Below are 15,029 nucleotides of genomic sequence, written 5' to 3'. Positions count from 1 at the left end.
AGCCCCACATCAGTCGGCTGTGCCGACAGCTCAGAACCTGGAGCCTGCTTCAGATTCTGGGTCTCCCTCCTCTGATCACTCTCTGTCTCTCAATTAAAGAAATTTTTTTTAATAATATAAAGAGTGCTCTCCAAAGGCCTGTAAGATAATGTTACAAACAAATAAGTAAAGTGCTCTCATAAATAAGATTTTAAAGGTTATCCCACCTAAGACTTCCTTTTCAGGGTGCAACCACTGATGTATGCTTCTACTGCTATTTTCATTAGTCTGTAGATCTATTTCTCTATTTCTAGAACTTCAGCTGTTTCTTTCTAACTTGTTGAAAAGAAAGCAGATATTGTGTGTGACGAATTATTTTAGAAAGGTTTTATGAAAGTTGTCTTTACCTACAATATATAGGACTCTACTTGTATTGGTCCAGTCATTTTTAAACTTTGTTAATTTTAACAGTGGGAGTTGATTAGATATTTTACTTTCTCACCCTACTCACCCCTACCTTTAAAATTTTTCACAAACAGGATAGAAGGATTTTTACAGGATGTAGAAGTGGGTATTCTAGATTGTCTTCTCCCTTTTTTTTCTGGCAAACCTAGATATCACCTTATCTTGAAGTCATTCCTGACCTGTACTGCGTCCACTAGACACGCAGGTTTCTGGACCACCATCACCTTGTTACATCCTTCTCGGTCTTGTACTTCCTATACACGATCTTCCTGTATACGTCTTTGCATATTATTTTGCCTTTAAAATAATGTTTCCCACAGAATGTCTAATTTGTAAAACAGTCATCTACTTTAAAACAAAACAAAGTAAGACCATAGTCTTTACTATGGTATTCACACAACTGTGGTCTTACACAACTCTACTGAGTCAACTGCTAATTTTTTTGGTTGTCATCCAGTCTTTGGACATAGTTTTACCTTTCCTGTAAAAAGAGGGAAGGGGGGAGCCTGAGGGGCCCAGGTGGTTGAATGACTGACTCTTGGTTTCAGCTCAGGTCATGACCCCAGGGTTGTGGGATCAAGCCCCTGCATGGGGCTCCACGTTGACATGGAGCCTGCTTAGGATTCTCTCTTTCTCTCCCTCTGCCCCATTTCCCCACTAACACTCCCTCTTTCTCTTTAACGTTTATTTATTTTTTGGGGGACAGAGAGAGACAGAGCATGAACGGAGGAGGGGCAGAGAGAGAGGGAGACACAGAATCAGAAACAGGCTCCAGGCTCTGAGCCACCAGCCCAGAGCCCGACGCGGGGCTCGAACTCACGGACCGCGAGATCGTGACCTGGCTGAAGTCGGACGCTTAACCGACTGCGCCACCCAGGCGCCCCCCTCTTTCTCTTTAAAATTTAAAAAAAAAAAAGTGAAGATACAATTTTGTCCTCTGCTTTTTTCATTTAACTTTGCTGTAAATATTTTTCTGTTTTGCTCTATGTGTCATGACCTTAGCCTAAATCGAGTCGGTTGCTTAACCGACTGAGCCGCCCAGGTTCCCCAGTGCTTAACACTGAGCCGCCCAGGTTCCCCATTAAAATCTTTTTAAAACTATCTGTGCATGCTTGTTTTTTCTGAAATCCATTTGGGGATGTTAATTATTATAAATAATAATAAGGAACTGTCCAAAATTAGGTCATCAGTAGAATAAGAATCAGTATTTAATTTTAGTTATTTTCTCAAAAGTTTTGATAAATATGTGTTTAATTAACATGCCAATTTTCTAAAAAGACTAATGAAATAAAGCTGTATTAAGTAAATGCTTTATGAAGTGTCTGCTTTTACTGCTTAAAACATTTTAAGTCTCTCTGAGTAAGTACCTAAAGTATTGTAAATTCCCTGGGTTCTACTTAATAAGTTAGCCCTGCTCTTGTTCGAAATAATATATTGACTACCCTTGAAACTTTGTTTTTTACAGAATTCACATGTTTACTGGGTGTCTATGATATTTATCACTTTCCAAGATAAGTGTATAATGATAGGACCTTTTCCTTTTCTCTATGGAGCCCATAGGCACAGATGTACTTATACCTATAAGAACATGAAAATGTTATTTTTAAAAAAAGATGTGAATAGAAAGTTATAGGACCACTGCAGAAAGAGGAGACACATTAAAAATTTCACGGATTTTCATGAAATTCCGTAAGAATGTTATAAGGTAGAGCCCATCATCTTTTTTATGGACGATGATATTGACAAGTACTAGTTAGCTTGCCTCCTTCCTCTCTCTCTCCCTTCCTCTGCACTCTGTTCCCTTCTCTTCCTCTCTCCTTGCCTTCACCAGGCATTTCCTTTTTTAAATTTTTATTTATTTTTGTGTTTTAAGTAATATCTCCACCCAGTGTGGGGCTCGAACTTACAACCCCAAGATCATGAGTCACGTGCTCTACTGACTGAACCAGCCACGCATCCCTCACCAGGCATTTCTCGATGTACACTACTTGCCCGAGGCTACCATAAAAGTAGGCTGCACAGAGTACATCAGATTCCCATCTCTAAATAATTAGCTCATTCCTTAGAGTTATAAACATTATACCATGAAAGTAATTTATGAGTTACTGAATATTTTGTGATATAGTCGATCTTCAGTTATTAGTCCCATAGATGTAATCTATACCATAAGAAAACATCGATGTGTTTTTATGGTTCTTGAAGGCTTATTTGTTTGTTATTAGGTACACACTGCCTGCAAAGATTTATACCATCCTGTGTGTCCCCTTGGCCAGTGTAAAGTGTCTGTCATACCTCCAATTGCACTGAACAGCACCGATTCTGATGGTATGTATCATTGTGTAAATATGTATATTCTTGGTATTAAATGTTGATATGTGCATTCACTTTCCTAGAATAAGTTGAACGGTAATTGGTTATTCTGGTCAGTTTTTATATAATAATTCATTCAAATTGCTGAATAGTACCTTTAAATTTTTTTAAGTTTATTTATTTTTTTAATAAATTTTTTTTATACATTTACTTATTTTTGAGAGAGAGAGAGAGACAGAGTGCAAGCGGGGAAAGGGCAGAGAGAGAGGGAGACACAGAATCCGAAGCAGGCTCCAGGCTCCGAGCTGTCAGCAGAGAGCCCGTCGCTGGGCTCGAACCCACAAACCTTGAGATCATGACCTGAGCCAAAGTTGGACTCTCAACTGACTGAGCCACCCAAATGCCCCTAAGTTTATTTATTTTGAGAGAGAGAGAAAGAGAGAACAAGTGAGCTTGTGTAAGTAGGGGAGAGGCGGAGAGAGAATCCCAAGCAGGCTACATACTGTCAGCACAGAGCCCGTCAGGGAGCTTGAAACATAAGATCATGATCTGAGCTGAAATCAAGGGTTGGAGGCCCAATCAACTGAGCCACCCAGGTGCCCCAGTACATTTAACTTTTATAAGAACATTTTAAAATTAAAATTTAACATAGTTATTATTACACTGGTGAAATTCCTACATATAAGACTTTTTACATTTCACATTTTACATTACAGTAAATAAAATAAAATTACTCTGTAACAAAACGCAATCCAAAAAGGTTAACTTTTTGTGTTTTTTTCCCTCCATAATTTTGAAATTACCCATCAGCATAGCACTTATTGAAATCTGTTTTTCTATAATTTCCTTGAGGAATTTATATTTATATTTATTTTCCTGTAAATATTTTTATATTTATATTCCTGTAAATTCCATCACTTTTTCCAGAATCTTACAACTTGGTTGTTAAGTGCTGAAGAACCTGTCTTCCTTCTAAGCAAACCATATTACAAAAGGCTTTTACCGTATATCGTTAGTAATGTTTTGCATTGAAAAAGTGCCTGTGGCTTTCAAACTTTTTATATAAATTATGCCAATAGGTATTATAAATACAAGAATATTGGCTGCAGAATATGTAATTTTTTTAAATCTGTGCTGTTAACAGCCCTCCCCCAAGCCCTGCTATAATAAGGTTCTATTACTCATGATAACTTTTAAAATATTTTCTAAAGCCTCATGAAGGAGAAATTAAAATATCTTATAATGCTGAATATGAATATGAATTCTTTGACAAATGTGAATTTACAGACTGTGATCGGTTTCTGATAATTGAGTGTTAAGGTAGGTGGTATATCTCAAATATCTATGATTAACACTTTTCCCATCTGTACTAGGATTTTTCATTATAGAGCATATTATAAGAGATAAGTTCTGTAGTCTTATTGTGTAAATAATAACCCTGTCTCCATTTTGGGGGCTAAATTATAATTTATTGTTCAAGTAATAAACAAGGTTCTTTATGAATTTATGTTCTTTTCTCTGAAGTTTCATTAATGGTTTAATAGAGACAGCTGTACATATTGTACTGTGTTGTTGTTTTTTTTTTTTTTTTTTACAGGTTTCTGTAGAGCGACATTTTCATTCTGTGTTAGTCCTCTATTGGTTTTTGTCAATTCTAAGAGTGGAGATAATCAGGGAGTAAAGTTCCTTCGTCGATTTAAACAGTTGCTAAATCCGGCTCAGGTGTTTGATTTAATGAACGGAGGTCCTCATTTAGGGTAATTGATTATTGATTAATCTCATTAGAATGAAATGTAGCACCAAGCATGAAATGTTTGATTTTTCAGTTCATGAAGATTGTCAATTCATCTAGACATCTCTATGTTGATCTTCCCACTCCTCCCTTTTTAAAGCTCTAATTATACGTTTTAACTTCCCCTTTTTGATATTTATACAACTTCCTTATGTGCTGAAAATCCCAAAATTTGTTTAGAAAATGTTTTAGAATATATCATACATCAAATAGTACTAACAGTTTACTTAGCTTTGAGAAGGAACCTGTGTAAATATAGAAATACATGATAATTTTAGAAAATGATCTGCGTGGAAGGCTAGCATTGATTTTTATGTAATACAAATAATCAATTATTTAACCAAAGCACAGATACTATTGCAGGTCCCAAGGATTGGAGACTCATTCATATAAATGACAAAAAATACTGTTGTTGATTGTTCTTTTCAGCTTTCTGGAATATCCTATGACTTACAATCTGAAAAAAAATTAAATGTATTATCAGTGAGGGAAAATATACCTTCCGGTACTTTAAATACATTTTTAGTGTATGCATATGATTTTGTTGAAGAGGTGATACAATGTCATTAGAACCAAGGGCCTGCAACCTCTCCATGATTTACTTCTGTCAACTCAACTTTTCTCTTAAAGCATGAACACAGAAGTAGGAATGGGGATTTTAGGTACCCCCAGAAGGCCCTTACCCTTTCCTGTCCTTCCTATCTCTTGCCTCAGTCTTTGTGCTTCTTTTCACTTTTGCTCTTCAGAGTCTTTCTCCTTGTTCCCATTGCCTTCTTGCCAAGTCTCAGGCCCTTCTGAGCCCATGGATGTTCATCTTTTTCATCTGTCTCCAACTCCTTCCCTGGGTTCTGGTATTTCCTTACCTGGCTTCTCCCCTCACTTGTGTCTTTTCCGTTGCTGGTTAGCTGTGTCTTCCTTTCTAGCACATCTGTTTAATAATCCTTCACAGTTCCAATATCTTACATTCTTAACATTTCCTTTTCTCACCTATATAATTCCAACGAAGGCCCTTTGTGAAACCTCTTGAGATCGTCTCTATATTTTTTAGATTTCCCACAATACTTGAGGTGTACAAAGGTACATTCAGAAGGTGCAATGTGTCAAAAGTGAGATGAAGGAAAAGGAATATAAAAGTAAAAAAGACTGACCCAAGTCTAGGGGATGAGGCAGAGGAGAAGCGAGTGGGTGTCCGAAAAGTGATACATCGACAAGGTTTGATGGGTCTCTTTAGAAACTGCCTTGAGCATCAATAGTATCAGTGCCCTAGATTCACCATCCCTGGTTGGTAGTATACTATTCTTAAGGAAATAACATATCCTTATAATGGAAAGAAAAAAAAGTCACTACTTTTACCATGTTGTATCCCTTACCTTTCATTCTCTTTCCCGGGTCTGCTTCTTTGTTTTCTCATTTCCAACTCCCTTTTTCACCTAATTTTATCTCCCATTTCTACTTATAATCCCCTTTCCTCCTTACGATTAAGAAGTTTTCTTGAGTTAAGAATTGCACTTTAATTTTTATAGTATAATTAATATGTAAGAGTTCTTATAGTTATCTGAACATGAATACCAACAAATACAGAATAACAAAGAATTGGGGGAAGTGATTTTCATTTATTTGTATTAAAATAAAATCCTTTTTACTTTCAGTTTAAGATTATTCCAGAAGTTTGACAACTTTCGAATTCTTGTTTGTGGAGGAGATGGAAGTGTAGGTTGGGTTTTGTCAGAAATTGATAAGCTCAACTTGAATAAACAGGCAAGTACTCAGTCTTTCCTGACTCATTAACTACATTAACATGTACTCATTAGCATGCACGTATGCTAATCTGCTGACCAGGGAGGTGCAGAAATGCCATAGCTCCTGTTTCTCAGCTTGTCTGAGGTCTCCCTGTTGTATTCTCTTTCAGTGTCAGCTGGGAGTATTGCCCTTGGGTACAGGAAATGACCTTGCCCGCGTTCTGGGCTGGGGAGGTTCATACGATGACGACACCCAACTTCCTCAGATACTAGAGAAGCTGGAACGAGCCAGTACCAAAATGCTAGACAGGTAAAAGAGAATTTTCTTCCAAAACCAGACTGAATATGGCCTACTAAATCATTTTTGGCAGTTTAAATTTTATTAACTGTAAGCCCCATGAGGACAGAGACTTCCTGGTCCTACCTACTCTTTTCACGCCTGAGGTCTAGGACAGAGCCCAGAGTAGAGTAGACACTCAATAAATATATTTTTTGAGTGAATGAATGAATTGTAACAATAACTGAGAAAACTAGTCTAATGAACCCACTTTTTTATTTTATTTTATATACAGAAGATATCTTTTTATCTTTATTTTTTAATATGAAATTTACTGTCAAATTGGTTTCCATACAACACCCAGTGCTCATCCCAACAGGTGCCCTCCTCAATGCCCATCACCCACTTTCTCCTCCCTCCCTCCCCCCATCAATTCTCAGTTTATTCTCTATTTTAAAAACAGAAGGCTATGCTGATACAGCAATTACTTGTCCTTGTTCTCCAGGTCAGAAAGCTTCAATAGTTCATTTTGTGTGGGGGCTTTTGATGACTATAATAGGTCATATAACAGGCCCCATCATCTTGCGGCTTCATTAAAGCTACGGAAGACACATAAAGTTTAGATTTGTTAGAATATCTCTTCTTAATTATTGCATACTAAGAATGAATTGAACCAACAAAGAACTGAATACTAAAAAAGATAATCCTTTCCCAGGGACTGAGAAATATTAGAAAGACCTCTTCATATCAAGGAGGTGTTTATGATGTCCTGACCACATCTCAACCTCTTTTCTCTAAACGCCCCACGTATAAAAAAGAAATCACAGTATGTGTACCCTGAATATTCTAGAGGAGGTGTTTAGGATTGAAGTTTAGGAGCAACAGGACTCAGTACGCAGTACCAACCCCCCCCCCCCCGCCCCCACCACCACCATAAGTAGAAGACAAATGTCAAAATATCATTATGGACTTAAGCTAGCATGAATCAAAACAACTTTGATAGGATTAGCCATCTGTGGAACTGTTCCCGAAAATAACAAAATCTCATCAGGGAGTCACCAATCTAAAATGTAATTACTCTAAAATGAGCTATAACCTAATTAATTGTAACCTTGCCTGTCCTAAGGTAATGTTGTAATGGTCGATTCTTTTGCTGACAGAATATTTCAAAAGAGAGCTGGGTGGTACAGCATTTGTCTAAAGTTATGGTTATCCCAAACTATTCAGGAGAGGGATACCCCGGTCATTTAGGTGCCTAAAGGGGCTTCTGTCTCCAGTCTTTAAAAGACCCCAGAGGTGATTTCCCAGTTCTGTGCTTACCAAACTATGCAGGGTATTTGAAATGGCTTTTTGCTGCAAATTTAAACACTGTTCTCGCTGTACCCCAAGAATAGAAAAGTCAGAACTCATTGCATTAGTGAAGAAGGGGAAGTTTTACTATGTATGTGCATTTCTTATTTCATGGACTTTGGAAGTCACTAACCAGAGAACTGGTAAGATATGGAAATCATAAAGCATGAATTCAGCATTTTATGAGATTGCCAAAAATTCCATCTCTTTTTTCCAGTATCTGGTTGTCTTAGATACAATAAACCATAGTTTGTGCAGACTTGTGCATATGTATGAGAACAGAATCTGTTTATTAAATTTTAAAGGAATTTTAGACCAAAGACTTTTCTCCCTTCAGGTGGAGTATAATGACCTATGAACTCAAGTTGCCTCCAAAAGCTTCTCTACTTCCAGAACCTCCAGAAGCATCCGAAGAATTTTATGTAAGACTTTAACCTTTTGCCTATTTATCATTTGGAAATAGCGGTGAATATCTTGACCAAGTAAGAAAACTTTATAAGATATGGTAGCATGCTTGCTTAGTTTTATTTTTTATTATTTTGGTATGGGTTCATTGACTGTTTCTAGTCTTCTCTCTCAGAAGGAAGAATTCATACGATGCAGGTTAGAGTCGTTCTATGACCACCCACACTGGAAACATGAAGTTAGCCACATCACTCACTGTCACAGGCCCCTGTTACTTTATCTATAGAACAAGGTTGCAATGTTGGAAAGAGTTAATGTAGTAACAAATGTGTGCAAAGCACCAGGCATGCAAGTTCCCCTTCCTCACCCCTGATGGTTCCCCCTGATATTCTACCTGCCTGCTTCTTTTTACCAACAGGGCTCCAGGGCAGGCCAGCTGATGACAGGTTCCTGTTAGCTTTTGCTCAACTTCTGCTTTGGCCATGATCACCTGTCTATTAGGTGTTAGCTCAGCTCCCTTAAGCAATTTGCAAACACACTAATACTTGTGGCCAGAGTATTATATAATTTCTTCCTCCTTTGCGTGCTCTGTTGAGTGTTCACCATTATAGTTTTCCAGTTTAAGACTGCTGATCAAGATAAAAACAAAGGAAGAAAGACAGCACACTTTTTTCCATCCCTGGTACAGACCATTAACTACAGTTTTTAGATGTTCTTAAAGATTCAGCATTTTGATTAAACCTCAAAGCACTAGAGAATGAAAACAGACCCTACTTTTCAAAGGATTACTCTGTGACTAACAGGACCGTTTGGTCTATAATAACTTATTTTTCCCTCTAGGAAAATTCATCTGTTTATAGTTGAAATCTTTATTTTGTCATTAAGAAAATTATGGTCTTTTCAAAACTGAGGAAAGGAATGATAACTAGAAACATGGGGCTATGCCTTAAACCAGCTAATTATATAATGCCCTTTTCTCACATAAAGGTAGCAAAAACTGCCTCTAAAAATATGGAAAATACAAAAATGTATGAAAAAATAATCTTACTTCTAGTCCTAACACCCAAGGATAATTGCTATTAAGGATTAATATATTTACTATTTTCTTTCTAGCAGCATTTTTATTTATAGTATTATCTTATCCAACTACAAATATAATACATGTTTTTATAGGAACCAGTCTTTTTTCTTAATAGTATTTTTGTAAATGCTATTAATTTTCTCCCCAAAGAGACAAAAGGGGGAATTCTTTTGCTCTACTTACTTAAGAGATGTCTACTTCCTAGCATAAAAAATAAAGGTAAACAATTTTACTTTTATTGCATATGTATAGTCGTTAAATACGAGATATGGTTGTAACTACATGGAAGAAATCTCTTTTTTAGTATAAAAGGTTTTGAATGAAACAGTTTATTTTGGTTTCCTATTAAAATATTTCATAACAGGGGCGCCTGGGTGGCGCAGTCGGTTAAGCGTCCGACTTCAGCCAGGTCACGATCTCGCGGTCCGTGAGTTCGAGCCCCGCGTCAGGCTCTGGGCTGATGGCTCAGAGCCTGGAGCCTGTTTCCGATTCTGTGTCTCCCTCTCTCTCTGCCCCTCCCCCGTTCATGCTCTGTCTCTCTCTGTCCCAAAAATAAGTAAACGTTGAAAAAAAAAATAAATAAAATAAAATATTTCATAACAAAGGAATAGCATGCCTTCAGAATACACGTTAAGTGAGTGTTCTACATCACTCTGACTCGTCACCATGTGACTTGTTTTTACCTTTAAGACTGTAAGAACAGCAAGCTGAACCTTCCTTCTTAGGCCCAACCTAATTTCCCAGCTTATATATTTTTTATTCGTTTTAAATTCCTTTATGCGTGACTGTGAAATTACTATTTTTTCAGTTTTCCTTAAAAGGACACAAATGTGGTTGAACTTCCTGATTATCTTATTAACTTAGCATTCCGCTGGCACCATAGAATTGCAGAGTTTAAAGAACTGTGACAGTTTTGTTGATGAATTCCTTATGGCCATAATTAAGTAATTCTGTTTCCTGTTACACTTTTTAAACATTGAAAAAGTAGTGATTCCACGATTTCCTCCAGTAACAATGATTCTATTGATACTCACTGGTAGAAAACACATTGTTTATATTTAGTGTGAAATCCCCATGCTGTCATGTCCTTTTCTCCCGTACCCCTTTACGAATGAGTATGTATCCTTCCAGCGATATCATGCTTAGTTCACTCCTGTCCTCACCTCAGGTATCACTTGCTCCAAGCAGCCACCCTTCATCCCCCAAGTCCTACTACTGTCTCCTTCTTGGGAGTTCCATAGCCCCCTTCCATTATCACCTGCCATTATCTTGGTGCAATTGTACTGTCACGGTGCGGCAACGTGTTATCCATTCACCATTATATTGTCATCTGGTGTCATGACTGACACAAAGCGGGCAATTAATAAAAAATTCTTACTGTTAATTTTTTGTCTAAATACCACACACTTTTGGAACTAGGGGCATCTTGGCATCGAAGCCTTCTGACCTTGTCTGTTTCTCGGAAGCCAGATTCCTATTGCTTTCCAATTGGTTTCAAAGCTTTTTGATGTAAGAGTCATATTTTTAGTCTCTTTTGTATCATACCCAAATCACACCAGTCTAGTGAGTCAATAGATGCTCATTTATTAATGGTAAGGTCATAAAAAAGAGGATGTGAACTGCTGCACCTCCATCCTGACAACAGGAACGAATGGCTTCAAATCCCTGGAAACGAAATTCTTCCTATTAGTTTATTTTTTTTATTTACTCTTATAGAAAGCTCCTCTCCCCTCAATTCTTTGTTTCCTAGATGCTTGGTAACAGCATGCTAAGATGTTATAACGTTAGTTTTTCATTCACTTAACAATATTAAATGCCTGTTGGCATCCGGGAGTAGACATAAAAGATTGCCCTCCAGCTCCAGTCAGCTTACAGTGCCGATTCCCAAGCTGTGTGCAGGGGGCCTCCAGGCACTCACTCTGGTGAATTCAGAGGGCTACCATAAGATGTGTTCAAATTTCAAAGAGAATTTAATTGTAATACTCAACATCTATTGGACAGCACACAGCTTGAAGTACTGGACAGTTGAAACATCATTGCACTACACTTCTTTTGATGACATCACATTTTTGCGAAGCTTGGGTTTTCAGTAGTCACTGTGACAAAAAGCAAACACCACACAAAAGTCAGTGTTGAATAGGAAATGAGAGAGTTCTTGTCCAGTCTGATTCCAAGGCTTGAGACGTACACAGTGCCTACAGGCTCACAGCTCGTTATTTAAGAGTTAAATATGATACTATTTTTTCTTTTAATCTATGTGTATTATTTTTTCAAGTGGCTATTAAGTTGTTAGGACATAAATACTAAGTTGTGTGTACTTAACTACTGTTAGCTGTTCCTTTAGGCCTAGGGGTATGTGACAAAATCATTCAGACATTAAGGATGCCACAAAGCGAGAAAGCTGGAGAATATATTTTGAGGGACAGACAATAAATGATCAGCTATGTTTAGGTTATTTTCAGGGTATAATGGCTGCACAGAAGAGAAGGCTCTCAGTCTGGTAAGTTCAGTGAAGTCTTTACAGAAGAGATTGTACCTAAACTGGGTTTTCAGCACAAACAAAGAGAAGTAGGAATTAGCCAGTTGAAAAAGAGCATCATGTAGAGCTTGATAGTAAGGACCTTCATACATTTGGGACACTACAAGTAATTCTGTTGAGTTAGAGCTCATGGTGCAAGGGAAGAACATCAAAAGACATGACGGTGGAGAGAAGGAGGGTTCAGATCATGGAGAATCCTGGGAATTGTGGAAGGTGTTGCGTGTTAGCTGAAGAATTTTGACTGTCTGGAAAGTAGGAAGATCCCCTCTAACATGTTAGGCAGAGATGTGTCATGCTCAGATTTGTGTTTTGGAAAAAGATCATTGCATCATGAAGTGGAGAATGATTTGAAAGGGGTTAGAGAGATATAGGGATCCCAGCTACAAAGCTGGTATAATGATGCACTTGAGAAATGACAAAATTTATATTTGACAGTTAACCAAAGATCAGGACTTGCTTGGAGTGGGGGGGTGGGGGGTGGGGCGGGAATAATAGTGGGATAAGCTGCAGACCTGGCCCCCTAGTTTGTCTTTTCTTCATAGCCCAGGATCGTGGGAAAAATTACACAACTTCACTGAGCCTTAGGTTCCTTGGCTGTAAAACAGGACAATTAATGGGATAAATATGTATCAAATACTTCATCACAGTGTCTGTACACAATAAAAATGTTAACTATTATTCTTACCTTACCTTCCTGACTCTAAATGACTACATAATAGCTTAATAAGGGACATCAATAATTTTATCTTTGGACATAGAGGTTATTTCATTTTCCTCTGGAAGAGGTTGTATTCTTTGCCTTTTCTTATTTTTAACAGGCAAAAACTTGGATTTTTACATGTAATTTCAAAGGGAATTATGGAGAGTATAAAATACTTTCCTCTACCTTCTTAGGCTCTATGACAATCTATCCTGTAGGGAAAAGAAATGAAACTAATCATTTTGAAAAATACTTCCTTTCTTTGCTTTTTTAAAAGATGTATTTTCATTTTTCTGATCTTGAGTATAAAGATACAACTTTTAATGTTTACACTGGAAGATGAATAAAGTGGATTTGCAAGTGAACACAACATTGCATGAGGCTTTGAGGCTCCTCCCCTCCCATCCTTTCCTTAATGTAAGAATTCCTTTCTATACGTGGTCTGCCTCTGAAGAAAGTAAGATAGAAATTTAAAAGAGTGACATACTGATTAGCCACTCATGGAACTGGGCAGAAATCGGGAATGAGATCTCTTTGGAAAGACGCTAGTCAGGAAGGCTTTAAGGACAGGGGGTGGTAACTGAATCTGCATTTAAGTCTGAATGACCTGGTGCCAATGGGTAAGAAGCAACAAAAGGATATCAGAGAAGGGCGGAAGAACACAGGAGGCCAGCTGGAACAGAGCAGGTGGTTTACCCTGGAAATTTTTGAGCTGTAGGATGTTGTACATATTGGAGGCAAACATTTGATGGAAGGCTCTGAATAGAGGCTGTTTAAATACTGTGCACATGTTTGCATTTTAGGAAGATCTGTTCTTTCAACAGAATCTTACATTTTGAGTCAAACAGAAAAGGGGAGACAGGACTCCCTGAGCATTTTGATTACTTCCTAATTTGAGAGGTTTATTTACATGGCTGTATGACAGACTACTCAACATTCTAAAAAACTTTTTATTGAATTGTGCACCCAGAAAAGTGTACCAATCATAAATGTACAGTTGGTAAGTTTCCACAAGCTGAATACACCCATGTAATCAACATGCAGATCACAAGGCAGTATTATCAGCGTGCTGTGAGCCCCCACAGGCCCTCTTCCATTCACCACCCTCCCCTCCCACCCCAGGAACCACTCTCCTGGCTTCTAACAGCATAGATTATTTTTGTCCATTCTGCACTTTATAAAATGAATCATTTTGTAAGCAGTTCTTTTCTGAATCCTTTTATTCAACATTATGTCTGTGAGATTCATCTGTGTTATGACATAGCTGTAAACCACGCATTCTCATTGCCCCTATCTAGTCCATTGCGAGGATATACTCCGATGTGTTATCCATTCTGCATTTGAGTGAATGCTGCTATGAACGTTTTCTATCACATGTCTTTTGGTGAACGCACATCACATTTCTCTGGGTGTGTGTGTGTGTGTGTGTGTGTGTGTGTGTGTGTGTATGGAAATCGGATTGCTGGATCCTATGCTATATGCATATGTTTGGCTTTGAAAGACACCCAGCAGTTTTCTAGAGTGTTTATATCAATGCCTGCTCTCCCACCAGCAGTGAATGAGACTTCTGTAGCTCCACAACCTTGCCAATATTTGGCATTTTCCAGGCATTGTTGCTGCTATTTCATTTTAACTCTTCTGGCAAATACAGTGGAACCTCACTGTGGTTTTATTTTGTGTTTGCCTGACAGCTGATGAGGCTGATTTCCTTTCATCTGTTTGTGGACCATTTTTTTTTTTTTATCCTCCTCTTTAAATTTCTAGTCTTTAGGCCATTTTTCATTGGGTTGTCTGGCTTTTTTTTGTGCCTACCTGGAGGAGTTCTTTATGTGTTCAGCCATTCGACATTTTTTTCTAATTTAATGGATTTTAGGGTTTTTTCTAAGACTATAGATTAAGGAATTTCAGAAACTAAAAGCCTTTTATAGAAGGGAAGTATTTATCTATTTTGTATGATGACTTTTCATATAATTCATTATACTCACGGCCCTGTGTCACATGTGTCTTAAATGATCCCATTTTGGAAGTGGTAATAAACGGAGTCGTATAAATGCCAGCAACAATAATACAGTGTAGGTTCTTTACTTTTTCAGATGACAATTTATGAGGACTCAGTTGCAGCTCATCTTACAAAAATCCTCAATTCTGATGAACATGCCGTGGTCATATCATCTGCCAAGTGAGTAACGGAGTTCAAGTCATGAAAGAGTTACATGGTGAAAATGAAAGGACAGCTTGTTCCTACCATTTATGTCACTTTTTTTGTGATTCCCCCCCACAAAATATTGGTGAAGGAACTTATAAAGTTAGAGTACCTTATAAAGTTAGATATACTAAACTTGCTATGTTTTTTTTAAAAAATCACTTTAGCATCTTATTTGCAGTGAAGTAT

At 37.6% G+C, this 15,029-nt stretch overlaps 1 protein-coding gene across 5 annotated transcripts in view; it reads left to right on the top strand.

The window, feature by feature from the left end:
• Nucleotides 1-15,029, top strand: part of DGKH (diacylglycerol kinase eta) — a 180,523-nt gene that overhangs the window by 108,288 nt on the left and 57,206 nt on the right. For all 5 annotated transcript variants that reach the window (XM_043579634.1, XM_043579643.1, XM_043579629.1 and 2 more), the window contains 6 exons: nucleotides 2,667-2,769; nucleotides 4,352-4,511; nucleotides 6,196-6,304; nucleotides 6,456-6,595; nucleotides 8,250-8,334; nucleotides 14,731-14,816. In XM_043579634.1, the coding sequence (XP_043435569.1) occupies nucleotides 2,667-2,769; nucleotides 4,352-4,511; nucleotides 6,196-6,304; nucleotides 6,456-6,595; nucleotides 8,250-8,334; nucleotides 14,731-14,816 (683 nt within the window). The remainder of the gene's footprint in view (nucleotides 1-2,666; nucleotides 2,770-4,351; nucleotides 4,512-6,195; nucleotides 6,305-6,455; nucleotides 6,596-8,249; nucleotides 8,335-14,730; nucleotides 14,817-15,029) is intronic.

This window comes from Prionailurus bengalensis, chromosome A1 (genome assembly GCF_016509475.1).
Source record: "Prionailurus bengalensis isolate Pbe53 chromosome A1, Fcat_Pben_1.1_paternal_pri, whole genome shotgun sequence".
NCBI classification, from domain to species: Eukaryota; Metazoa; Chordata; class Mammalia; order Carnivora; family Felidae; genus Prionailurus; species Prionailurus bengalensis.
This window is presented reverse-complemented; position numbering and strand designations above follow the sequence as displayed.